This window comes from Manis javanica, chromosome 9 (genome assembly GCF_040802235.1).
Source record: "Manis javanica isolate MJ-LG chromosome 9, MJ_LKY, whole genome shotgun sequence".
Classification (NCBI taxonomy): Eukaryota; Metazoa; Chordata; class Mammalia; order Pholidota; family Manidae; genus Manis; species Manis javanica.
In genome coordinates, this window is record NC_133164.1 from 124,627,235 (window position 1) to 124,652,858 (window position 25,624).

A 25,624-nucleotide genomic window follows, 5' to 3' on the forward strand; every position below is an offset into this window, starting at 1 on the left:
GGGCGAAGGTGGGCCAGGCAGGACCAGCCGTGGGGCGGCACGCTGAGAGCTGGGGGATCCTGCATTGAAAATGGAAAGGGTGCGAGGGCAGAAAGCCCACGGGCGCCTGTGCGTTGGCCACAGGCTGGAAGGGGCAGCCGGCAGGACAGCCTTCGAACCATACCTGCTCTGTGCCAGTCAAACACCCCAGAGAAGCTGCCCCCCACAGCCCTTGGAAGGTGGGGAGCAAGACTTCCACCTGTCGAGGCTGCAGCGTGGCGCCCCAACTCCCCAGCCGAGATGAGCAGCCCCCCTGGGTGTCCGCTGCGCAAAGAACTGGTCTTCTGCCCAACCCCTTCCCCACCAGACTCAGCCAGACCCAGTCTGTCAGGCACCAAGCGTTGGGTTAGCAGAGGACAACACGTGGCAGGAGGAGCGTCTTAGCGGGGCACACAGGGTAGTGGGTGCGGGCCTGAGACGCCTGGGGTCGGGGGGCGCCAGCACCGCGGGTGGGATGTTAGGGAGCCACGGGCAGAGGCCCTAAGGAGCTCTTACCAGCACTCAGAGCAAGTGAAAGAAAGAGCAGCAAAGACATAGCAGAACCAAATGGAAATTTTAATAAAAAATACATAACAACCGAAGCCAAAGGTGAAGTGGGCTCAGCAGCAGCAGAGGGTCCAGGGGAGCTGGACGGGAAGACAGGACATTGGAAGGTGCCATCGCCACAGCAGTGAGAGCAAGAGCTTGGGGACAGGCAGGCATGTGGCCCGCGTTCCAGGAGGAGAGGGCAGGGCTGGGGAAGGACTCAAAATTAGGCTGAAAACGTCCCATTCCCCAAAGACGAGAGCCTTCAGACTCAAGGTGGTGACGCACCCCACAAGAGATGAACTTGTGGAAACCTGCCCCTGGACGGCTTCACAGCGACGGAGCATCTGCGGACGACGCAGAGAGGACCCCCTGCCCGGGGCAGCGGTTCCAGCAACGGGGACCATGCAGAGCAGAGACCAGAAGGAGGGCGCACCACAGAATGCATACGCAGCAAAACCCCTTTGGGAATGCAGGGAATGGTGCGCGAGCCTCGTGCCAAGGGCGTATGACGGCCGCTCAAAACCCATCAGCAGAAGAGCAGCCCAGTTGGAAGTGGACAGAGATACGGACAGACATCTCACCCGGATGAGGCATGAGCCGTCAGGGAAATGCAGGCTTAAGCCCGGATGAGATGCCGCCGCACGCCTAGGAGGATGGCAAGGAAAACGCAGCAGAACCGAATCGCGCTGAGCTTGTGGGGCCGCTTCGCTGGGGCACAAAGTCACAGCCATGCCAGAAGGCCCTCCGGTGGTCTCATTAGAAAGTAAGCATGCTGCCGCCATGTGACCCAGCACTGCACGCCTGGACGTGTGACCCCAGCTGGCACTCCTCTGAATTAAGTGAAACTTATTTTTAAACAAACAAAAAAAATATGTGCAGTGAATGTGGCAGTCTTATTTGTAATAACTGGAAATGGGAACAACCCACAGGCGCTTTGGTGAATGACTCGCTTGCAGGAGCCGGATGGCCCCTCAGGAACCGAGGCCGTGCGCTGTCGGGGTCACGAGGACGAGGTGCCCAGGCCCCCTGTGCATCATACCTGACAACCGTACGTGAACCCACGTGACCTCAGAACACAGCTTGACTGAAAGACCACAGCAAAGCGGACCCCACCGCCCGTGGACGCTGCCTGCCGTGCTGGGGGCGCACGGCCCTGGCTGCCGCCTCTTTTGCATCCTCTTCAGTGCTTGAACCTCTGCCTCTGATCCTGGAGGTGTGTGCACAGCTGTGCCAAGGATGGTCCTTGTGCTAATCAGACTCTGCTCTTGGCTTTAAGGTATGCGACTGTCTACACCATGTTCCCCGTGTTCTCACTCGTGCTGGACCAAGACGTAAAGCCGGAGGTGGCGCTGCTCTATCCCGAGCTCTACAAGGACCTTGCCAAGGTAGGCCAAGGTGCGGGGGCTTCTCCCGGCTCCCCACGGGGTATGTGCTGTGGGGGAGTAGGCGGGGCCGACTGCCAGGCCCTCCCCAAGCTGGCTGTGAGTGATCCCCCTCCGTCCTGGTGGGCAGCTTCTGTGTCTCCTCTGGTATCATCCTTTCGAGTTAAACTTCAAAAGGGGAAGCATACCAGGGAAAACATTTTTCTCAAGTATTCGCAGTAAAGCTCTGATGTACATAAACTTAGAAGTTTGAAGGGTTCTGCAAACCATCTGTGGAGCTTTTGTAAATTCAGCAACTAGACTAATGAGCTCGCCCCGCGGCTGGCAAGAGCTCGTTTCCTGTTCTGCCCGAAGCTCGTGTGCTGTGGGTCCTCGTTGGCGCTGCGGCTGGACCTCTGCCCGCACACGGCGCAGCTGTCCCACGTGGGATGCACAGGGCTGCCGACTGCGGTTTCCCATGTGTGTGCACATCTCTTTCTGGTTGTGACTCGCAGTTATATCTGAAAAGCGATGGGCAATCTTTTTCTGTCTGAGACCCATTTGCTATTGTTGTGGTGATCCCGCCGAGAAAAGCCACACCCCGGGCGCCACCTCCCTGAGGCTGTGCAAAAGACGTCATTTGGCCTAAACCTGAGCTCTGTTAAGGTTGAATATTTCAGTTTATCATATTCATTATGAAAGCATATTTCTGTAACAAAACATCTCCCACGGGGTGGAAGGCCCACTCAGCTCTCCAAATACAGATTGTGGTCAGTTTGGAACCTCCCGATAGGCCGACTTCCCCTGAGCCGACACCAAGAACAGAATCCACAGGCGGCCGGCTAAACATAGGGTGCAGCTGTAACCCGAAATGACCAGCTCAGAATTCTAAACTGTGGCAGTATGGCCCAGCGGAGAAAGAACTAGATTAGGCATTGTGCAGCCAGGCTCAAGCCCAGTGAACCAGTAACCAGTCGGACTGGTGCCAGGTAAGGCATGTTGATCTTCCGGCTTCCTGGCGTGAGGGTCTGATGGAATGAAGATTTCAAAGTTCCTTGAAGAACAAAATGCCCACGTTACTTTTATAATCAGGAAGAAAATACAGCTAGTTCACTAATATAGTATAAAGTAAGATGAAATATCAAGCATTATATTTGATCATTTATTCCATAATATAATAAGATAGATATGTATGTCAAGCATTATTATCATGATGATATCACTGTGACTCTTACAAGTAGTAGAACTTTTCAGTTTAACATGGTCACATGGTGGGACCATCGATCACTCCATAAAGCAGAATTGGATCAAAGACCCACAGACTATAGGAAGCCAGTGCAAATAGCTACAGTTTTAGTAGGTGGTATATTTTCCGTATTTCCAGAGATCCAGAAATGTTTACTGAAAACCGCTGCCTCACAAGTATCACAGGAAACAAGCTTTTCATGTCAGCGCATAAAACTAGATGAGCAACCCTAGAAATGTAGGCAGCCAGTGTCTGCACCACAGCAGGCGAACCAGGCCAAAAGAGTCCTGCTGGCCGACCGTTGATGTGGGAGGGCGTCCTCTCAGGAGGGCTGTGGGAGGTGCCATTGTCACCCGCCGCTGGAGGTGAGCCTGGGGACAATATGCTGTTTCTGCTGCTTTTAAGGATTCAGACTGTACCCGCCAGCATCTTTCTTCACGGATACCTGCATTACTTTGTCACAAGAATATCTTTACAGGGTCAAAAATACCTCACAGGAGTGGCTATGGGCCCCAATCAGTGAATTATATGTCGTTTGCTGACTCATGCGCACATGAAGAGATGTCATGTTCTGTGAATGACATTGTTAAAAAAACGAAAAGACAAGCCACGGCCCAGGAGAAAACGTTTGCAAATCTTCCTTCTGACAAAGGACTTGTGTCCAGAACATGTAAAGAACCTTCGAAACTGAAAACAATCCCGTTTTTTTAATTAAAGTATCATTGAAATATAATCTTAAATTGGTTTCAAACATACAGCACAGTGGTTCCACAGCAAACAGGCAGAAGGCCGGGCTCTGCGATCCCTGGAGATGACAACGTGCAGGTGGCAGGAGGGACGTGGAGAGGCTCAGGCACCGTCTGTCATCGGGTGAGAACAGGGATGCGCCCCACAGCCCGTAGGGCAGCAAGGTCCCAAACACCAAGACTCCAGCGGACATGCGGCTGCAGAGGCTGGGCCACCGCGGAGATGCCTCTGCTAGAACGACACGCCTACCGTGGGGCCCACCGACTGCTAGGCGTCCACCCAGGATAAGGGGAAACGCGCGTCCTTAGAATCTGGACCCGGCTGTTGATGGCAGTCTCTCATAACTGCCAAACACTGGCAACGACCAGAGGTGGTCAGTGCGGCAGTGGGGCGGTGCTCGGCCCCAAGACTGGCCGTCCCCGCAGCAGCGCAGATGAGCCTGCAACAGGCTTGGCCATGCAAAGGGAGCCAGACGCCTGCACGTGTCTGATGCCATCTCCAGACCCCCTGGGAGATGCAGCTGTCGGAACGGAGGACAGACCACGGCTATCCAAGCCCAGGACTGAGAAAGGGCAGCACAGCGCTGCAGCTTGGGGGTGAGGGAGCTGCCCGCCTGGCCAGTGGTGGTAGGAGGCTGCGCGTGTCCAAGCCTGTAGTCCTGACGCCAGTGTGGAGGCGGGGTGGGGTGCAGACTGACACATGAGTCAGGCTCACGCGGATGAGTCACATAACCACTTGGGGGGAAGCGGCCCTGAGTCCCTGGGAGGGGCGTGTGGCTGGGACCACAGATCAGCACCAGGCCTCGGCCCCACGGGCAAATGCATCTCTCACAGGGAAACTACCCTCTCTGTGGACAGGGCAGAGCCGGCCAGCCAGGGACAGGGGCTGTGCCACTGTCCCCGATGGCTGGCACCTCGGAGATGTCGGATGGGCCAGTGTGAGCCGGCAGCCCCTGTACCGCAGAGCCAGGGCGCCCAAGAGGTGCCCATGTACCGGCAGCCGCCAGGATCAGGGCACACGGAACGGCACAGCGACATTGGGGCTGGTCTGTAACCCAGAATGAAATCAATATCTCCGTCCTTCTGGGTGGAGAGAGCCGGCACCTCCACACGGGAGCAGCGTAGCCCCAGGCACGGAGGGACGTGGCTGGGAGGTCGGAGAGCCAGGTCTGCACGGTCTGCAGGCAGCTGCCTGTGACTGCGCCCTCACAGAGGCAGACACCATCCTCCCAGCTTCAGAAGCCACATCCCTGAGAGCCAGGATCAGGGCACCCCGTGCTCCACTGGGGCACCCCGTGTGCCACGTCCTTCCTGGAGGGCCAGTCATCAGAGACACTGGGAAAACAAGTGGGACTTTCTGCATCATTGCCGATGTCCCCAAGCTGTGAGAGGGCCCTGGACAGACGGAGGGTGCTCGTGGAAGACTGGGCCTCTGGATAGCTGATCGGAGGGGAGCACCAGGACCTCGGGGCTGCAGGGACCCAGGTCTGCGCGGCACCAGCCTGCCCCAGCTGAGCACACCTAGGACACCACCCAGAGCGGCCGCAGATGAGCAGGCAAGATGAAAAGGCCCTTCAGCCTCCCTAGGACAGACTGATGGACTCGTGCGCTGCAAAACAAAGTCCCTCAGAAGTTGTAAGGTCTCCTAATGTCCACTGCTGACCCCGGCCTGAAGCAGGTCAGTGCAGGTCCAGGCTACACACTGGCGAGTGCCCTGTTCTTGGGTGGGTCCGAAGTGTTCTGTGTAGTTGCATTCACACCCGAGCATACTCTAGGAGTTACATTCCCTTGGGTGAAATTGGACTCATCCCTGTGCGAGTGAACAAACACACACTTTAATAAATCAGTAACCACAATTTAAACCATTGAACGAGAGGCGGCAGCCACGGTGAGCGAGCTTCCAGGAGGTTTTGTGCCTGCCCATGCCAGTGTTGCCCACCCTTTTGTTCTCTCAGGAGGAGGTAGACAGGGTCAGGGGTCTTCTTCCACGGCGCCGTCCCACCAGGGTCAGTGCGAACTCACGGGCCATGCCCGTGGCCGCAGCACGTGTCACCCTCACCTACAACAGGTCTTGATGGCCTGTGCACTTACAGAGTCACCAGGGTAACCTTTCTAGTCCCAGACTGCTCCAAAGTTACTGTAATTTGGGGAGTATGAGAAAAACAATTATTTTCTTTTTTTCTAATAGCAATCAAGGGAAGTACACAGAGAATATAGGCTTGGAGAGTAAATTAAATTGGGAAAAGTGGTTAAAAGGCAGGGGAGGGCCTCTGGGTGGTCCAGCAGCCGCACACCCTGCGGGTCATGTATGCGGTTGGCATGCGATCCCTGCATCTGTGTCCACCACACATGGCAAGGCCACGGTGCTTCCACACCACCAGCCACACCGAATGACCAGTGGCCGCTTCATCCACGTGACCTTCAGGTGGACTAACCTCCCAGTTTGCGTGATCTTATTTGTCCAGTTTTGGTTGATGTAGAGAGCTAGAAATGTACTTCTGAAGCCCACAATATTTAACATATAAATACAGTAATAGCACAGGAAGGGTGTCAGGATGCAAACCCAGGTCACCCGGCTCTGGCAGACGTCCTGCAGGAGGGAAACCCCCTGTGAGAAAGGTCAGCAGCGATGTACGGACGTGTCCTTTGTCTCCTGAAACCACAGGCAGAGGGTGTGGGCCCCGAGCAGGGCGGCATCATCTGTTTGTGAGGTCTTGTCTTCTGAAGCTCACGCTGGGCCCTGGGGCAGGTGGCTATGCCCAGCTTTCAGACCGTGTCTCCAGTTGCCTGTGCGGCTGCCGGGGGTGCATCTGTCCTGTTGTGCTTCGCTTCGTCGTCCTGCAGCCCCCCGGATCCGGAGCTGTAGCAGCAGTCGACGAGTTTGCAGATCCTGGCGAGGGAGATGCGTCATGCTGCCTTCGGTCTTTCAGCACAGACGTTGGTGATGGTTGTGCCACATAGATAGTATTGAGTAGATATCAGCAGATCTCATTATAAAGTACATCGCTTATTTTTATATAAAAAAACTACAGTTAAACTTTCCCTTAAAATATTCAAATGAAATCAGCCACACACTTGATTACACGTGAATGTTATGTCCACAAAGACCAAATAGCCAATCCAGTCAGAGAAAGGACCTATTTAAAATATGTGAACATTTAAAGTTTTCTGCCTTTTTTAAAGTCAGTATTGCCTTCTAGTAAGTTACATATTTGAATCCTTCTTCTTGCACTTACCTATAGTCTGGACTCAGCCTCAGCTGAAACTTTCACCGACCAACACTTGTCCCCAAGGATGGTACTGGAGCCGCACAGCCACCTTGTGTGTGTGTGTGTGTGTGTGTGTGTGTGTGTGTGTTCTGAAGGGCTGTCGGCCAGCTCTAGGCGACGGGCTCAGACTTGACCACCCTGAATGTCCTCGAGGGTCGCACCCTCTGCTGGGGGCCGTCAGGGGATGCATCCCTCTGTGGTGTCCTCGAGTCTTTGCTATGGTGCATTTTTTCCTCCGTGGATTTTGCCGTGCCCTGCGGCTCAACCAGCCATGCTGCAGTGGCAGAGAGCACTTTCCACGGTGGGGACACCCCAGTCACACGCAGCGCCTGTACTGCCCAGCCCCGCTGTCCAGCCTGCGGTGCTCCTGTGAATGGAAACGAGGGCTGCCCTCTCTCCAGGGCCGTGCCGTGGCGCATATGCAAATACACGGAAAGGCGCCAGTTAACGTAATGGTCTGGGCGGTGGTTCCGGTCGTGGTCTCACACGGCCTCATCTAACACACGTTGCCTCTGACCAGGTCAGAGTGGCCGATTAGCAGCCCGTCTTCCTCCTTGGATGCGGGTGTCCTCATGAGTGGGGCCGGCACTTCTGTCCCAGGCCCGTCCCTTATGACCTGGGCTGAGTTTCAAAAGTGAAGGCCGCCAAGGAAGGCATCATGTGGGTCTCTGTTAGGCTCATTTATGGGACGTTTTTTTTCAGAAAGGATCTAAGGGATAATAAATTCAGGCATCAGTATGATAGGCCATCCTTTTCCATCTGAAGAAACTAAAAACTAAATATAGGAATATTTGTCCCCAAGTAATAACAAAGTGACAGGAAATTGTTTTTATTGCGCAGAAAGACTCCATCACGTAATGCAGGTAAATGTCCATACACACCCACTCCTGGGTCTCTAGGAGCCGAGGAGCACGTGGCTGTGGCTTCAGGGTCACCAAAGGTCAAACAGGCGAGCTCCCGGCCTCCCCATCAGGTGCACCCCGGGGGAGAACTTGGGCACTGGGCAGGACAGGAGGGTGGGGAACGCGCAGATGGGCCGGGGAGTCACCCGGCAGCTGAGCCGTGCGCGTGGTCCACCCTGCTAACTGAGCCGTCCCGCTGTTCACCCTAGGGGCGATCCTTGTCCTTCAAGACCTTCCTCATCTGGGTTTTAATCAGTATTTACCAAGGTAAGACGGGCTGTACTAATCCTGCACTGAGACTGTTTTTGCCTTCTATTAGCAATATTGCTTTTGACCTCCCAGTTAAGTTCCAAAAGCTTAAAATCTCATCAGCATTAACCGTTGCTTTCTGTTCACCTTGTGAATCGATATTCCAGCACCGATCATCTGGGCCTCTTCCCAAGGTCCCGAGGCCTGGTGCTTTTAGTGGGGCTTGTCACCTAAACACAGACCTGTTTTTAATTAAATGTTAATCCAGGAAGATTTTAATAAGCACTTGCGACATTGTGTGACCACACAGTGGTTTTCCTTCCTGGAGCGAGAGCGGGACTGGGAAACCGAGATGTGAGCAGAAGTTGCAGCTGACCCTTTGTCTGGTGTTCCAGCCAAAGCAGAGGTGGTTGGAAGGGAGTTAGCAGGTCAGATATGCCCCCCTAAAGTGCGCAGCTATTCATACTGACTGAAGTGGGGGCTCAGCTGCTCTTCCAGGTATTGAAGGTCCCCAGGCCTTGGCTTCTCATCGTATCTCTGACTGGCCGGGCTGGTTGCGCATCTTTTTTATTCATAATCCAGAGTTTAAAGAAACGTACCCAGCGTGCAGAGTGGGTGTGCACGTGCCCCCGCCTTCCGGTGGGGACGCCGGTCCGTCCACCATGCCTGGCCTCGTCCCCGTGCAGGCCCAAAGGCGGCCCTTGCCCCTGCTCCCCTCTAGGAGGCGTCCTCATGTACGGGGCCCTGCTGCTCTTCGATTCTGAGTTCGTCCACGTCGTGGCCATCTCTTTCACGGCCCTGGTCCTCACGGAGCTGCTGATGGTGGCTCTGACCATCCGGACCTGGCACTGGCTCATGGCCGTGGCCGAGCTCCTCAGCCTGGGCTGCTACGTGGCCTCACTCGCCTTTCTCAACGAGTATTTCGGTAAGTTGCCTTGGAATTCTTTTTGAGTGACTGCCTATTGCTGTTTTTTAAATTTTTTAGCACTACTTCTTACTGCATTGTCTCAAGTTGCAGATCACAGTAAACCCACATGGGAAGCTTCACAACACAGAAGCTTGTTTTGTGGGAAGCTTTTGTGAAAAAAACTCCTTATGATAATTTATCAAATTAACCTTGTCACTCTCTTGGCTTAAAAATATACTGAAGTCATGCTGCTGCCAGGAATTCTCCCCACAAGAGCTCTCGTCTGTCCCCTTGCATGACTGAGGCGGCTGGCGCTCCGCAGGAGAGCAGGACCCTGCCCAGGGTCGGCGCCTGACTAGGCAACACCTCCCTGCCTGGCCTGCTCTTGACACGCTGGCCGCAGGGCGCCGTGCGCGCGGCCTTGGCCCCACCTGCAGCCCAGCCACTGAGCGGCTTCCGCACGGGGTCACTGCATCCTCTCCCATCCCCTGCCCTTGGCCAGGGTCCCTGCCCGGGCTTGGCCCCCACACGCTGCCATCGCGCTTCACCTCATCCTGGGGACCGACGGGAGCCCAACCCCACATTCTCGTTCACCCCTTCCCCCAAGATCAGGGCTCCTGGGAACGGGGCCATGGGCGTCCCTCACGGCCACTCACCTCGAGAGGGCCCAGCCTCACCTGCCCACTTCATCAAGCCCAGCTGTCTGTCCAGCCAGGTTACGGGATTGCTAGTTGGTACAAACCTACGAGTGTTTTTTTTTAAGGCATTCAAAGTCAGGGCAGAGAGAAGAGCAGGCAGACGGTCGGACGAGAGCACAGGCAGTGTGTGTGTCCCGGGCCCGCCTGCTGCCAGGTGCCCCAAGGTTCCCGAGGCCCGGCCGAGCCCCAGCAGGGCAGAGACGGCACATCCACGTTGTAAATGCAGCTGAGCGGCTGCTTGAGAACCCGTCTCTGGATCTGAGCTGGAGGTTTCTAGGCGGAGAAACTGCATCGCATCCCTGGCAGTACGTGTCAGCAGAGCTGCGCACGTCTCCCTCGTGTGAGCCTACTAGGTGCCCCTTGCTGGCCGGAACTGCCGCCAGAGCCTGGCTCCCTGTCCTGCTGAAGCCGGGCATCCGACCGAGCAGCACGGACGTGCCGGGTCGCCCTCATGCCGTCCCCCCGCCGGCGCTCGGCACAAGCCAGCCTCCCTTCACACCCACTCACCTGTACTGAGGGCTGCGGTCTGTGCTGCCCCGAGAGGGTCTCATGGGCCTGCAGTGGGCTCCTCAGGCAGAACTGTCCAGAGAACAGAGTCCTGCCGATCCTCAGTCCAGACAGAACAGCAGGACCGCAGGAGGGGCTGTGACAAGCCCACAGGCCCAGGGGTGTTCTCGGCCGGGGCATCGGAGTGCTGGGGAGCCAGGGCCCTGGGCTCAACCGTCTCCAGATTTCAGGAGGTAGAGCGAAGGTCAGGCACTTCGAGGGAGAAGCAAAACCGGCCTGGCATGAGGGCTCAGCAGCAAGAGCGGCCTCGAACTCACACAGGCCCCTGGGAGCTGCAGGCAGCGCCGAGGCCGGGAGGATGGTGGGGGGCCTGCGTGGGAGGAGGTGGGAGCCCTGGAAGCAGAGGGGTCAGGGTGGCGGGAGCCGGGTGGCGGGGATTCGGTGGAAGCCCTTTCCAAAGCCTCAGCAGGCTGCCACGGGGATGGGGCCTGTCCACACAGCACCCTCCACGCTGCGCTCTGGAGGGGCCCCACGCAAGGCCTGCAGGCTTCCGCAGCTCCCCGTGGGCCGTGTTTATAAACACTAATCCCCACGCCCTGCTGCTGGTGCCCCTCCGTGAGGCCGCTGGCATCTTGTAGGATGAGGTGTCTGTGGCACAAGGAGTGGGCACGCTGGGCCCTGGCTAGGACACGGGGAGCAGAGGCGCCAGGTGGGTCCCTGGCAGGGCCCCCCTGCGGGACAGTGAGGTGGGCCTGGTACCGGGGCTACAGACCTGTGGTCATGACGTGCTCTGGAAGGAAGGCCCTGGGCCTCCTGGGGACCACTGGGGGGCCTCAGCTGGGCCCGCCTGTGCGATGCTGGTCTCCACCTGGGGTGCTTCGGGGTGGGCCTCTCGGACCCTCAGAGAGATGGGGCCGCATGGTAGACCAGATGGCGGTGGGGGTGGCAGCACGTCCTGAAGGGGGCTGGTGATGCTGGGGCACCTGGGCCGATGCAGACCAGCCCTCAGCTCGGGGACAGACCCAAACCTGCCCAGTGACAAGCGAGCCTCACGCATGTCAACACTGACTGAAAGTCCGTCATAGGGATTGTGTGGCCCTTGAATGGAGTCCACACCCATTTCCTGTCACTGAGCAGCCTTCCCGCCACCTCTGGGATAAGGTGGCCCCCCTAGGAGAGAGGTAAGACCTCGTTCTCCCAGTGAGTGGACTGGCGAGAATGGGCCGTGACATCAAACTGCTGTGTGCACGTCTGCTCCGGCGGGTGTCGGCAGCAGGAGTTCATGAATTCTGTTCCATTTTCATAACTAATATATTATAAATGGCAGGGAAGTAAGAGGAATTTCATTATAAAAGTAGAAGATGGGTGAGTTCACACTCCTGGGTCCCCTCAGCAGTGAAGATACAGATGGGAGATGTGGAAGCCAACACCGTCTGTCACAGAGAACGCGCGCGCGTTTCCCTTGTGAGCGCACGCTGCATTCAGCAGGAGAGAAATGCCGGTTTATTCCCACAGCATTTCATTTAATGCTCATGTTCCCTCCATTTAGTGTTTCATACACAACACAGAGCGAATCACCCAAACTGGAGGAGCAAATGCGAATATCGCACCTTGTCCATGGCTAAAAGGATTCGTGAAGTCACCCTAAAACTGAGGTGCAAAGATGGGCACAGGGGCGGGCCGGGCAGGCTGCCCTGTGAGCCTCGGCCTGCTTATCTCCAAACTGGAGGCCAGGCCACCGCCCTCGAAGGGCCGGGTAACACGCCTAAGCTGCATTTAAATGTGTGCCGACAACATGCACAGAACTTCTTTCATGGTGTGCAAGGCACAGCGGCACCGAGTGGGTTTGCATTTGGGGAACAAATCCCTTTGGGACTTTTTGGTCCAGTGGGGGGACGTTTGATCGAATGCCTTACAGGTATGAGGAGTTAATTACTGTGTTTCAGTTATGCTTAAAAACCACGTGGTGACACGTGAAGCAAAGGGGTCAAGACCAGACGCAAAGCATTTCCCTGTCCACGTGGCTCCTTGCTGTCGGCCACCCACAGCGTGCACGTCCGGGTGCCTCCCCCCATCTGTCCTTCATTGCGTTTGTTCCTGTTTTGTCCTCGAACAGGCACAGGCGGACTGTCTTTTGGAGCTTTCCTAGGTAGGTGGAGTCACCATTTCTTTACGAGCATAGGAATTTCTCAGAGTGACGCTGATGGAGACGGTAACTGATCAGAGCGACCCCCTCTGCTCTTGGTTTCTGCGTGACTCTCTGCGCTGGCTGGGGGCTCTTCCCGCGTGGCCCCTCTGGGCCCCGTGGCTCACTGGTGTGGGGTGCCCCGGACATCCTGAGGGCCTGTGAGGGCCGTGCCCAGGGCTCACGGTGTGTCACTCCTTGAAACATTTCTGCCTTTTAATTTTTAGTGGTCAAGCGCCTGGAAAACGCTTTCAGGGTCTGTCACGGTATGGTCAGTGCAGACCAGGATCCCATCCTCTGTGGGCCCGGATGCCCTGCCCACAGACCAGTGGGCCCCCTGTGCCATCGGTGTGACCCCCCCTTGATCCCGCCTCCTGAAGGAGTCTGTAGGGTTCTCTGCCACTTGAGGATGGCAGGTTTCTCACAGGCCTCTTCCTGTAGCAAATTCACTTAGCCAGTCATCGCACTGCGGCTGTGTTGTGGTGAGTCTCAGGTAACCGGGAGGCAATTTCAGGGAGCCTGGTGAGGGCTCCTCTGAGACGAGGCGCACATAGGACAGGCCTGCAGGGGAGGCCCCTCCTGCACGGGCACTGCTCCCTAAAAGCTAGAGGTGGGCCCAGATGCATCAGCAGGCACGTGCAGGTGTTTCCTCCCTGGCCAAGTGGCACAGACACGCAGGGCATCTGCCCAGTGAGTGGTGTTTGGCGATGTCAGTCACATGGTCCCTGAACTCCGGTTTCATTTCTTCTATTAGGAAAGTTCATTGTACCCAGCATATGGGGAGAACTAAGAGGGAAGTCCTGAGAGTCCCCGGGCCCACCTCTCTAATTCCTGGTGCCGACCCAGAGAGGCCAGGACGGTCCAGGCCCAGGGAGGCCTGCACGCGTGCGCGACGGCCTGTGGCCACCTCGTGGCCTCTTAGGCGTGTGGCTGTGTTTCTGTGCAGACGTTGCCTTCATCACAACCGTGACCTTCGTGTGGAAAGTGTCGGCCATCACCGTGGTCAGCTGCCTCCCGCTCTACGTCCTCAAGTCCGTGAAGCGAAAGCTGTCCCCACCCAGCTACGCCAAGCTCACCTCCTAAGGGCCACACACCTCCGGCCCTCCGGGGCCATCCTGTGGATGCGGGAGGTCAGGAGGAAACGGGCCTGAGGACAGCGCCCCCAAGGACTGCCCTGGGGGCAGGCCCGCCTCCCCTGTCCTTATCATTTTTTCAAAACTTTATTTCCATATTGAACCAGCTTGAGTTTCTACTGAAAACGAGCCCAATTATTTCACTGTTACCATAACACTTTCATCTTCTTCTGGTGTTCTGACAATTGGAAGTTTATTTAATATTCTGCGGTTTCCTAACATTCAGACTCCTTGATGTCATGGGTGCTCAGCTGGAATAAAGTCTGGGTGCCATGAATGCTGTTTTCCGTGGCTCCGCAGGGGAGGCTGAGGCACCGGGTCCTGCTCAGACACGCTCCCTGCAGCAGGAACACACCCTCGGCCTCCTGACACCGGAGCCGCATGCAGCCAGGCAGAGCCACTAGTGTGCAGTCCACACACTGCAGACGTGTGTCCCAAGGCTGTTGCGCAGAACCTGTTCTGAGGTTCCCGCCCTTTCACATTTGTAAAGTCGCACTTGGACGCCAGTCTCGGCTGCAGGCAGGCGTCAGGGCCAGAACGCACACCCACCTCCCTGCTGATGGGCCAGCAGGGTCCCTGCCCGGCTGCTCCTCCGTGCCTGGTGGGGGCCCCTTCCCCACGCCCGGCCCCCAGCAGCACCTCCCATGACGGCCTCCAGCCACAGCAGTGGGCACGTTCACATCCCACCTCCCCGCCCACGCATCACCCGCTGGCTCGGGCACCGTGAGCAGGAGGCTCTCGCGGTCACACAAGTTGTGGCTGGCCGGGGTGGCCCCGGAGGCCGGGGCGGTGCCGGGAGAAGCCCAGAGCCTCAGGGGCAGCACTTGAGGGCGACTGGCAGTCAGACAGTCCGGCGTTGGCCTGGAGAGACAGGGACACATGAGGCCGAACCAGAGCGCAAAGCGGGCGCAGGTCGTGTGAGAAGAGGCAGGCTGGAATCCTGAGGTGGCGGGCGGGCGTCGCGCGGCACAGGGTGGGACCCAGGGATGCCTGCCCTGGGTGCTGTGCTGGACCAGAAGCAACCGCACGACACGAGGTTCCTGCTGCCTTTCTGGTGGCATTCTGCGGGCATCCTGCATGCCCCCCGGTCACTTGCTCTGCTTTCCGTGTGGAACCATGCCAGCTCAGGTCCAGGCGAACGGGTCAACACCCCTGTGGGAGCTGTCACCCCGTAGCCCTGGGCCTGGGAGTGCACTTTGATCAGAGCATAACTGTCCTCCCGCCCCGTCGGCTGGAAGCCCCACACTGACCCGTCCCCCTGCCCATGGCCAGCTCTCCTCGGGGAGGGCGGAGCAATGCCCGAAAGGAGCCCAGGGCAAGTAAGCAGGGGTGCCTCCCAGCGGCAGCGGAGGCCGAGGAGTAGGGAGTGATTGGAGGGCAGCTCAGTGGGGGCAGCGGCAGCAGGTGAGGCGGGCATATGCCGTGCTTGCCCAAGTGCCCTGAGAAACCACACGCCTGCAGACGGCCTCAAGAAACAGGGCGAACAAGAGGAGCCCCAGGGTGGTGGGTCCGTGGAGGGCGCCACGTCCTGCGGTGGGCGGCCAGCAGAGCTCAGGCGGAGGTGCAGCATGGAAGGAGGCGGGAGGGCGCTGCCGCAGGGTGGGCAGCTTGTCTTTCCGGTGAGTGTGTGGCCCCCAGGCAGAGGCCAGCAGCACGGTGGGAGGGGGGCGGGCCTGAGGGGCAGACAGGCGCACTCGAGGATTTTCATCATGCATTCGGAGAAAACTGAGGCAGCCGACACTGGCGCCCTGCAGCCTCCAGACAGTGGGTCTGACCGACGTGGGTGTTTGGACGCGGGGGGGATGCAGGAGAGGCCAGGGGGCCTGAGTTTAGGGGATGTCGGCAAGTTTACACTAACAAAGGAGGTGTCTCCAGGAGCTGGCAGACACATGCTGTCACCAGCACCCACTGAGGCACACGCGGGGCCAGGGGGCAGTTTGGTGAGAATACAGGTGGCCAGGTGGGCAGACGAGCAGCTGAGTGGACATGTGGATGGGGGGTCGGGGATGTGGGTGGATGGGTGAACAGGTAGGTAGGCAGGTGGGTGGGTGACTCCTGTCCTCCACAGTCCTGTCCTCTTCTGGACGAGTGACCATCACAGTGCCTGGTTGCCGGTGCTCCACATTCACAGAGGCCACACGATTTGCAGAGCTGAGCTCACGGCGGGTGGGCCCTGCCTCACCGAGGCGCTGGAGCACCTGCCCTGGGCTCTGCCCTTCCTCCCAGGCTCCTGAAACAGGAAGGCTCCCAGGCAGCAAGCAGGGCCTCCACTGAGGAGCAGACCTCCACCCCGGGGACAGGCTCTCCTTGTCCCCACCCCAGGGCAGCACAGTCACCTGATGCCTCAGAAAACGCTGGACAGACAGCAGGAAGGCGGGGGAAACAGGCACAGGGGTGTCCACACGATCCTCCGCCGAAGCCCTGGACGGCAGCTCGGGCGCTCTGCCCCTTCTCAGGAATGACCCCGATCCGAGCCGCACAAAGCCAAGCTCCAGACTGGCCGGCCTGGATGTGGGTGGGGGCAGGGCCAGCCCCACGCCCTCAGGGGGGACAGGCCACCCACTCAGCGTGGCTTTTGGCCAGGACCCCACAGTCCAGGCTGGCAGCTGCCATGGCCAGAGACCCAGCACGGCCTCGGGATTCCTGGGGCAGGGAACTGTCGGCTGCCATGTCCCTTCAGGGCCAGGCTCAGAGGTCCCACGTCCAAAACCTGCCTCTGGGACTTCTGCACGTTCTCTCCTAAAAGCTTTATCTCGGAATAATTCTAGACTCTCAGAGAAGCTGCGGAAACACCAGGCCCCCGGCCTCCACGCACGTCCCTCCGGCCCTGGAGGGACAGAGCCCGGCCATCACACAGGCAGATGCTGTCGGACGCCCTGATTTCCCACCAGATCCTCTCTGTCCCAGTGCCCCACTGGCCTTCAGGTCTAACCATCCCTCCTTTCTGTGAGGATCCTCACGTCCCTCTGTCCAGGGCGTGCAGACGCTGGTCAGGCCACGTGTGGTGACCCGAGGTACCGAGTTTCCACGCAGGGCTGGGAAGGGCCCAGGCTGACTGGACACATGGCACCAATCGTGTCCTTAGGAAGGTGCCTCTGTAACTGCCCTCCCGCGACTCATAAACATCTGAGTGGCGCCCCCTCCCGCACTCGCCCTGCTGGCGTGAGTCCTTGACGCGCCTGAGCTCTGGACAAACAGGAAAACTCAGCTCGGCGCCCCTGGGAGCAGGTGTAATTTCAGAAGGTTCCAGAAGGTGGTGCTAGAAACTAAGAAGTGCCTCCCTGTGGCCACTGTCGGAGGTGTCTGGGCTGGGGACCGCCGAGGACAGTCAGGACATCTTGAGCTTGAACGACCGAATCCTAGAATACATGGTTCCCAGTGGACCCTGGGCGTGCCATCTACCCTCCGTGCACACAGGGCCTCCCTGCCAACGTGGGAACCACTGCTCCCTCTTCGTGCTTGAGCTCGTGCTGGGGTCTCCTGGAGACGTGCCCCTTGTGGAGGACCCCTGAATGCGCTCCAGGGCCTCATGCTTTGTCTCCAGGCCTGAAGACCCCTCCCCGAGGACCCAGAGTAGCAGGTCTTGTGTGCATCTTCCTGAGTCCTAAAAACGCTAGCAATCGCAGAATTTCCCCAATGTCCTGGTCATGTGATTGGAGAACAGCAAACAGAGGCGTCCCCACTCTGTTCCAGAGAACCGACTGCCACAGCTCCTGAGTCAGCCTGTCCCCAACTGTCCTGATGGAGCCAGGCACACACATGCTGGGCAGGGTCCACGCAGGCCCTGGGCGGGAGGGTCGCATGGTGCCAGATCTGGAAACCCTTGTGCCTGAAGAGCACGCTAAAGGCAGGCCGAGGCTCAGGTCAGCAGGCTCCTGCTGAGGCCCCTGGGCTGCCCAGCCACGACCCCCGACCCACCTCTGTCCGCTGCCTTTCTCCTCTCTGCCAGACGGCCAGGACAGGAGGGAGGGCCCACTGGTGGTCTGCACCCGGGCGGAGGGAGCAGGTGCGAGTGCCCCAGACCCCCAGCAGCGGTGCAGGGCCCGCGGGAGCAGCACCTGGGTCTACTGGGTCCCTAAAAGCTGCTGAGTACACTTGGCCCCTCCAGCCCCTACCAGCCCCCAGCAATTCTCCCCTCAGCAGAGTCCCAGGCCAGCCCAGACGGGGCCCCCAAGGTCTGGGGCGTCAGCCTCCTGCCTGCCACGGGTAGCAGAGGCAGGGCCCAGGGCCCTGCACCTGAGTCTACACAGCCTGAGATGCACCCTGAAGAGCTGGGTTGGACTCCAGGACCCAGGTGTGGACCGGGCCTCATGGTTCTGGGGTCCACACTCTCTCCGGGGGCTCCAGGCTGCCTACACCCTCACCCACTGTCGTCCCCCGGTGTCTGTGCCCAGGTTCCCTGGTATGTAGGGCCCGGCCCGCTGCAGGCCGGCCTCATCTCATTGGACTTGGCCGACTCGTTATGGCTGCAGAGACCCTGTTTCCAAATACCATCCCATCCTGAGGATCTGGGAGGACCGGGGTTGGGGGGCACCAGCCCAGTACAGGTTTTCAATATCCATTCATGCCTTTCGGCATCTTCCCTGTTTGAAGTATGGAGACACCACCAGCCAGGCACTGAGACAGTTTTAATTTTACAACTAGTAATGCGAGCTGGGGCCCGGGTAGTGCGGTGTCAGGCCATGCAGTGTCAGCCTGTCCCCCCGCCCAGTGCCCAGCCGGCCACCCACTGCCAGGAAACTGCTTCCTGAGAGTCAGAGACCTGTTTATGTGGTGTCCTGCGTTAAACGCTGGCTCTCAGGAGACGTCTGCGGTCCGAGTGAACCTGGGGGCCTCGAGGCACAGGTGCAGAGCTTCAGGGCCGCCGTCCACACACACGAGCTTCACTGTGGGGCACCTGCCCTGGCTTTGACTCCAGGATGCCAGTGTCCAGTTCTTGTTGCCATGACTCGGCTTCTCCCTGCGGCTCCTGAGCAGAGGTCTTGTCTTTGAAGACATGGGGGGCAAGCAGGTTCCCTGAGCTGTTAGGAGAACGCCTTGCCCCCGGGAAGGGGGCGCTGCAGCACTGTTCTCCTCAAACCCCAGCTGAAGGGCAGCCCCCTCACCTCGCCCCAGGCTAGGGTCTCAGGGCTTGGCTCAGCCTTTCCCCCGTCGCCCCGAGCCGGGCGGCGTCCACCATCAGAGTGGAATGACCACAAACCTCAGGCGTACTGAGCCACCCGCGCCCCACACCCTTCGCCCCGCGAGCGGGGGTCCGCGGAGGGCCGAGAAGGCCCCGCACTCGCCCCGGGGCGTGCTTCCAGCCCTCTGCTTTTCCCTAACGCGTTGATCTGTAGTCCAGCGTCGCGAAACTGACATCACACCAGCTGTAGGCGCTGGATGAAAACGCTCTGTCCCCGATTGGTGATCGTTGACCAATCCGTGCTGCTCCCTCTGTGCCACAACCCCATGAGCTCCAGACCAGGACACCTCGAGCCCAGTGGGAGTTCTCATCAGAAGCATTCCGACTTCCAGGCACAATTTCTGGGGCGCAGCCCCTTCCACACCAGGTCCCGGGGGCCAGCACGGGGGGAGGGGGTTCTGCACAGCCAAGTGTGACTGGATGGGCTTCGTCTGGTTCAGCAGGCCACCCTCCCGGCTGTCCCGGGACTGAGATGCTCCCAGGTACTAATGCCAGGCGCACAGTGTGGCTTTTGTGGACCTGGAGAGCCCGCAAGCCAGCTGGGGGACCCCGTTCCTCCCGCAGTGGGCCTGTGTCCTCTGCCCGAGCCCTGAGCCCCCTTGCCAGCCTTGCAGGAGTCTGCACATCGCAGCCAGACCACCAGGAGCCCACAGAGCCCACGGATTCAATGAGACCAACCGAGGAAGTGTCTGGAAGCCCTGGGTCGGCCTGAGAAATGACAAAGGGCCACTTGGAAGAGAGCCGTTGGAGAAAGACGTGGTCCCGACTTGTGTCTGTCGGTATTGGCTCTGCTGCAGCTTAACAAATGGCCACCGCACACCGCATGCATTTTGCCCTCATAGCCCTGGAGGGCGGGTTGCTGTGAGTGAAATCCAGGTGTGGCAGGGCTGTGGCTGCCTGTGGCCCCAGGGGGCAGGCGGCCCCTGCCTCCTCCAGCCGCCCAGGCACCATGGATGGCCCTGCAGCCTCTGCCTCTGTCCTCAAAGCCAGCAGCCAGCACCCCCTGAAAGGGCAGGATGCAGCCTGGCCACCTTGCCATGGCACACCCCTGCCCACGGAGCAGACGCTGTGGAAACAGTATGGTGAGTCTGCAGAGCCCCCAGGGATCCAGCAACCCCACTGTGGGCACGTTTCTGAGCAGAGAAAGCAGGGTGTCAGAGACACCTGGCCCCCACTCACCATGGCACCAGTCACAAGTAGCCCAAGGGTCGGACAAGTCCAATGCCCCCGCACAGCTGAACCGAGAAGCATGGTGGGAGGCGGCCCAGCCTGCAGGGGGGTGGTTCTGACCGAGGCTACAGCCCGTGAGCCCATCACTCTCCATAGAATGTGCCGCCCCAGGGACAGATGCCGTGGGGTTCTGCCCATGGGCAGTCCCAGGGGGTCACATCCATGGAGGCAGAAGGGGGGCTGGGGGGTTAAATGTGGACAGAGATCTGGTCCGGCAAGAGGGACAGTTCTGTGAGGCCAGCTGCAGGGTATGCAAGGGGGCCCTGAGCCCAACACCGAGCCTGCGGACAGTGGGTCTCTGCTGCGGCTTCACCACGACTTTAACAAAGAAAGGCCCCTAAGGGCACTGGCTGGCTGCGCGCCTGCGGCCCAGGCCCAGGGGAGCCCCCCGCCCGCAGCAGACGGCAGCGGGTCTCACAGCCTTGCCCAGCTGCCCGGCAGTGCCCGCTGGCGCTGCAGCACGGGGACAGGTCCCGAGGCACGGGACTTGGAGCGGTGTCTCAGCAGGGGTTCATGCTTGTTTACACTTTGGCAAGACGCCATTTCCTGTTTCAAAGGAGAAAAAAGGCTTCAGCAGGCTTGTAAAAAGCTGCTGTCTGCTTGGACATCAAACGGCCAAGCAGCATCCTGATGAGTTAAGTGTCGATGGGTCAGAAGCACATGGATTAAATCTCCCTTGAAATTCACTCCGGTTTAAAAATTAACGGAAAAAGTGCCTGGCAGAACTTGTTGAGAGCTTTATTGAACCAAAAACGCTTTAAAAATAGTTTGGGAAGCTCAGCAAACCCCAGCCACGCTGGGCTGGCATCACCTCGATCCCCGGGGCCGTGGAGCCCTGGACGCAGGGGCTCCTGGCTCAGACCCGGAGCCTGGCCCGGGTGGGGCCCCCGCAGCACTTCCCCTCCCGAGAACTGCACGGCCTGTAAAAATGAAAGCACTTTCGGGTCAGAAAAGGAGAGTAAGAACAGCCTCCCTGTCTAGGGCTGGGATAAAGATGGCTCACCTGGGTTGCTGTTTAACAGATTTAGGTAGACCAACTATTTTAAGGAAAAAGTTATAATATTGTCATTCAAAGCTATTATTTGCATTATTTTGCAAGAGCAAAACATTGTGAGTTCGTAGGCGCAACCCCAAACCTTCCCAGAAACAAAAGATGTAATCTATTTTCCACTGGCCAGGCTGGTGACAAGCGGATGCCACAGGGCTAGGAAGTGGCTTCTGAGCCCCACCCCAGCTTTACCCTGGACGTGGAGAGCAGCCATCGGGAAGGTCCCTCCCTGACGGGTGCTGCGCACAGCGGGGAAGCTGAGGCCCTAAGGTCACAACCTCCCACCCTGGCTCGTGCGCCTGCGCCTAATTCCTCACACATGAAGTAGGCTGGTGCCTCCCGGCCCGTGGGGCATTGTGACAACCCGCAGGTGCCGAGCACAATCAGCTCAACCCCACCGCGCTTGCCGAGGGAAGCCGCTGCGAGAGCGGGGCGCCTTTGCTGCCGAGCGGCTGTGCCTGGCGGCCGGACCCCCAGGGAGGGTGCCCAGCCTCTGCACCTCCGCTGCTGTCCTCGCCATAGTGATGGCCGCTATCTGCCTCAGAAGCCAGCCCCTGCCGTCCTAGCAGAGCAGGAAAGTGTCCTTTCTGGCCCTGTTGTTTGCTGTTTGTCCTCTAGCCATGGCTCCTGTATGAGCTAGGATCCCATCAGTTCTGACAGAATCCCAAAGCCCGAATCAAATGAGCCTGCGCAAAGCAGAAGGTGCTGCCTCACCCAGGTGAAAAGCTGGGGGTGGGCTTTGGGGTCCCACTGGGTCAGAGGCCCGAGCTCCGCTTTCCTCTGCCGCAGCCGCCGCCCTGGAGCTGTGGTGCCCTGCCTGATGCCCACTGTCCTGCGGAAGGCAGCTTGTGTCCCCAGGCTGCAGGAGACCCCTGGCCTGAGGCCCGCCGGCTCAGCGGCTGACATGGGGCGCAGGCCAGGCCACTGGGTCCCTGAGCAAAGCCCTCGAATGGGCAACTGCTGTGTTAGGCAAGAGTGGCCCGGGTGTGGCACCCTTGGCCCTCGCTGGCCTGGAAGTGAGCTTCCTGGTGGAGGTGGCACACGGGTGTCCGCTGCACCCCTGCAGGCCCTTCGGGGGGACTGGGCAGGACCCTCCTGGACCGTGGGCCCTCGAGCAAAGGAGACCTCGTGGTTGCTGCAGCGTGGTGTCCTCGAAGGAATAAAGACCACCTGCCATTTGTGTTGGTTCCACGGTGCTGAAATAAATCGCCATACCAGGGTCTTAAACCAACAGGTCATTCTCACATTCCAGAGGCCAGAAGTCCAAGATCAAGGCATCAGAAGGCCCGTGCCCCACCCCCAGCCCCCATGGCTGGAGGGCACCCTCCTCCCTGCCTCTTCCAGCTTCGGTAGGTGGGCAACAGTCCTTGGTGTTCTTGGCTTGCAGGCACGTGGCTCTGCCTTCTGCCCTGGTCATCGCCCCACGCTGTCCTTTGTCCTCTCCTGCCTTATGAAGCACTAGCAGATCAGGCCAGGGCCACCCTAGTGACCGCCGCTGGCCCACCCGCATCTGCCACAGGTGTGCAGGGTAAAGGTCATCAGGTGCCTCATGCAGTTTGGTCTTGAGCCTGACGTCCTGGGCAGGTGTCCAGGTGGGGGTGGGGGGAGGTGACCGGTGACTGAGGCTCTAGACTTGAGGGTGCCTGGAATGGGTGCACAGGGTGAGACTGGGCATGGAGGCCAACAAGAAAGGGCTTTGTGGTGCTCCAGGGAAGGGGTGGGTCAGAAACACATGCCACCCCTAGACACAGTGTAGAATCCCTGAGCCCCAAATGTACAGATCTCTGAGAACACCCCAAACTTAAAAGGCAAGTCTGACAGCGATGACTCAGGTGTATGGCCAAAGGGAGCCGCTTCTTTCTCAGTCCCAGCCGCAGCTGTGAGGTTTACTTGCACAGGCTTTTAAAATTTTTCAGCAGATTAAGGTAAAATAACTTCTCCATAACTGATTTTTTTATGTGATGCCAGCCTCCACACTCGGGTAAAGGCTGATTTCCCCAGGCAGGCGTCCTTCCCGCTCAGCCCAGGCTTCCTGTGGGCAGAAGGCGCTATCAGACGGAGGCACACACACCTGCCGTTGGTTTAGAGGCATCGGACGCCCAGCGCGCTCCTGAGTGGGACAAGGGCAAAGTGCCCACAGCTGGCTCAGAACGTGGCCCAAGAAAAGTCAGGTACTCGGGCTTGATCGCAGGTGTCGGACATGCCTTTGATAAGCGAGGAATGGAACTGGACGTGGGACTGGCTAGCACCTGCCCAGGGACCCTGCCAGTGCGTGGGCGAAGCCCACAAGAGGGAGGGTAGCCCCAGGCAAGAGGGGGCCCGGCGTGTCCCCAGCAGGGCTGCTGGGCAGGAGGACAGAGCACCCGCCCTCAGCGCAGCTCCAGTCGGGCCAGCGGGCCCTCGGGCCCTCCTGGCCTGTCCCCAGCGCCCACATCACAGGTTGGCGTCTCCATGGCAGTTGTGCTCAAACACAAAAGCCCAGGCAACAGTGACCACCCCATCTAGAAGGTCTGGGCAGGGTGGATGGCTACCGAGTGCGCTCCGGCAGAAAGGATTTGGCATCCAAAGGGACTTGGAAAATGGTAAGGTTCTCCGGGTGTATTTGCCCCAATAATCCAGAGAAACAACAGTAATCTAAAAATAGTCTTGTTTTCTGTCCTAAGCTCCTTTTAACTTCGTTAGTCATCACCAATTCTTAAAATAAAATCCGTGTAACGTCTCTCCTAGTAGCAGCTATAAACACACCTCGAGAGGAGGCCGGAGGACCGGGCGGCGGAGGGGCGCTGGGGGGGCCGCGGGGGCGCGGCCGCGCTGCGCCCGCCTCCGGAACTCCCCGCGCCTGGCGCGCCGCCACCGTGGTCCCGGCAACGGCATTAAACACAGGGAAACAGACGGGGATCCCGTCACCCGGGCGGGGAATAAGGAGAGCATTGAGAGCGGGCAGGAAAAGAGCTTTTCTGGGTGGAGCAAAAATTATTTATTAAAGAGGAGGAGGGGGGCGCCGGGGAGGAGGAGCGACGGCGGCCGCGGCCCCGCAGAGACCTCGCCCCGCGCCGGCCGCGGGGGTCCGCAGGGCGCGGGAGGGGCGCGGCCATCATCTCAGGGCAGCCAGACCGCCCCTCGCCCCCCAAGCCCGCCGCACTCGCTGCTCCGCGCCTACGTGCGTGTCGGGCGGGGGCGGCGCCGAGGAGCGGCTGCGGCGGGAGAGAAGCGCTCCGCGCAGAGGGCTGGCGCCCGGGTGGGGGCCCGGGACGGCCGGCCGACGAGCCGCTTGCCGGGAGGGGCGCGTGCGGCGCGGCCCCGCGCCCCCTGGCGGCCGCCGGCGCGGGATTCCTCCCCCTCGTCCCCCTCGGGCCGCCCGCCACGGAGTCCCCCCCGGGGCCCCTCCCTGCGCCTGGGGCGCCGAGGCACGTGCCAGGCCCGGCTCTGGGCGTGGGAGCAGATTTGCAGGCGGCCACACCGCCTGGGAAACCTGGGCGGAGGGAGGGTTTCGCTCCTGCTTGCGACGCCGCCGTGGGCCCTGCTGTGCCTTAGTGTCGCGCCCTTGAGGCCGCCCGTCCCTTCCCCGGTCCGGGACGCGGAGACACCTGGGGCACCCCCACCCCCAGCGTGCTGCAGGCCGCCCGGGTCCGCGCTGCGGGCGCGCCTTTTGCTTCAGGTTTTTTCGACCCACAGAAGGGCGTCGTGAAACAAATTCATAACTTTTATTCGCCAGACGCATCAGCGCCCCAGCGCCGCGGCCCCTTCAAGCAGCGCCCAGACGAGCACCGTCAGTCCTGGACGCCCAGCCGGAGGGGAGGCCGCGGCGTGGAGAGGAGGGTGCAGGGGAGCCCCGCTCCCCGGGGAGCTCCAGCCCCACCCCCGCCGGGGGGGGGGACCCCGGAGGCGCGCCTGCGCAGCGCCCCTGCCCCGCTGCGCCCCCGGCTCTCCCCGACCTCCCCCCGCTGGGCCTCTTGGATATTTACGGAATAAAAATGACAGTAACTCCGCGTCCCGGGACCGCCGTGCAATCTGTTAGTAATTTAGCGGGATGGGAATTTCCTTTCTCGGGCCTGCCAGTGGAAGCGCTTTTCCAAATTCCCACAGCGGGGGAAGCCTGCGCTTTTACATAATGACTTCGGCAGGGCTCTCTCCCGCCTCCGCCGCCCCTCCCTGGAGCCGAGGGGGCCCTGGGACGCCCGCATCCCGGCCAGACTGCTGGCCGTGCGCCCCCGGCAGCCCCCCGTGCGCCCCGCGGGCCTGGCGCGCGGCGGCCGTGCGCGGGGCGGGGCGGCGCTCGGCGACTTGTCCTCCGGGCCCCGCGCCGGCTCGGGCGGGCGGGGGCGTGATGTCACGGCAGGGAGGGGGCGCGGGAGCGGCCGGGCCGGCGGGGAGGCGGGGGAGGTGTTTTCCAG

The 25,624-nt window shown here is 59.7% G+C and overlaps 1 protein-coding gene across 9 annotated transcripts in view; it reads left to right on the forward strand.

Annotated features, from left to right (window-relative positions):
• ATP9B (ATPase phospholipid transporting 9B (putative)) overlaps positions 1 to 14,047 on the forward strand; it is a 212,593-nt gene extending 198,546 nt beyond the window's left edge. For 3 of the 9 annotated variants that reach the window (XM_073213253.1, XM_073213251.1, XM_073213257.1), the window contains 5 exons: positions 1,844 to 1,952; positions 8,301 to 8,358; positions 9,062 to 9,265; positions 12,865 to 13,119; positions 13,584 to 14,047. In XM_073213253.1, coding sequence (XP_073069354.1) covers positions 1,844 to 1,952; positions 8,301 to 8,358; positions 9,062 to 9,265; positions 12,865 to 13,091 — 598 coding nt within the window. In that variant the 3' untranslated portion in view covers positions 13,092 to 13,119; positions 13,584 to 14,047. Of the gene's footprint in view, positions 1 to 1,843; positions 1,953 to 8,029; positions 8,163 to 8,300; positions 8,359 to 9,061; positions 9,266 to 12,568; positions 12,602 to 12,864; positions 13,120 to 13,391 lie in introns of those variants that run through there. The other 6 variants (XM_073213259.1, XM_073213255.1, XM_073213252.1 and 3 more) reach the window with 6 other exon arrangements.
• The last annotated feature ends 11,577 nt before the right edge of the window (positions 14,048 to 25,624 follow it).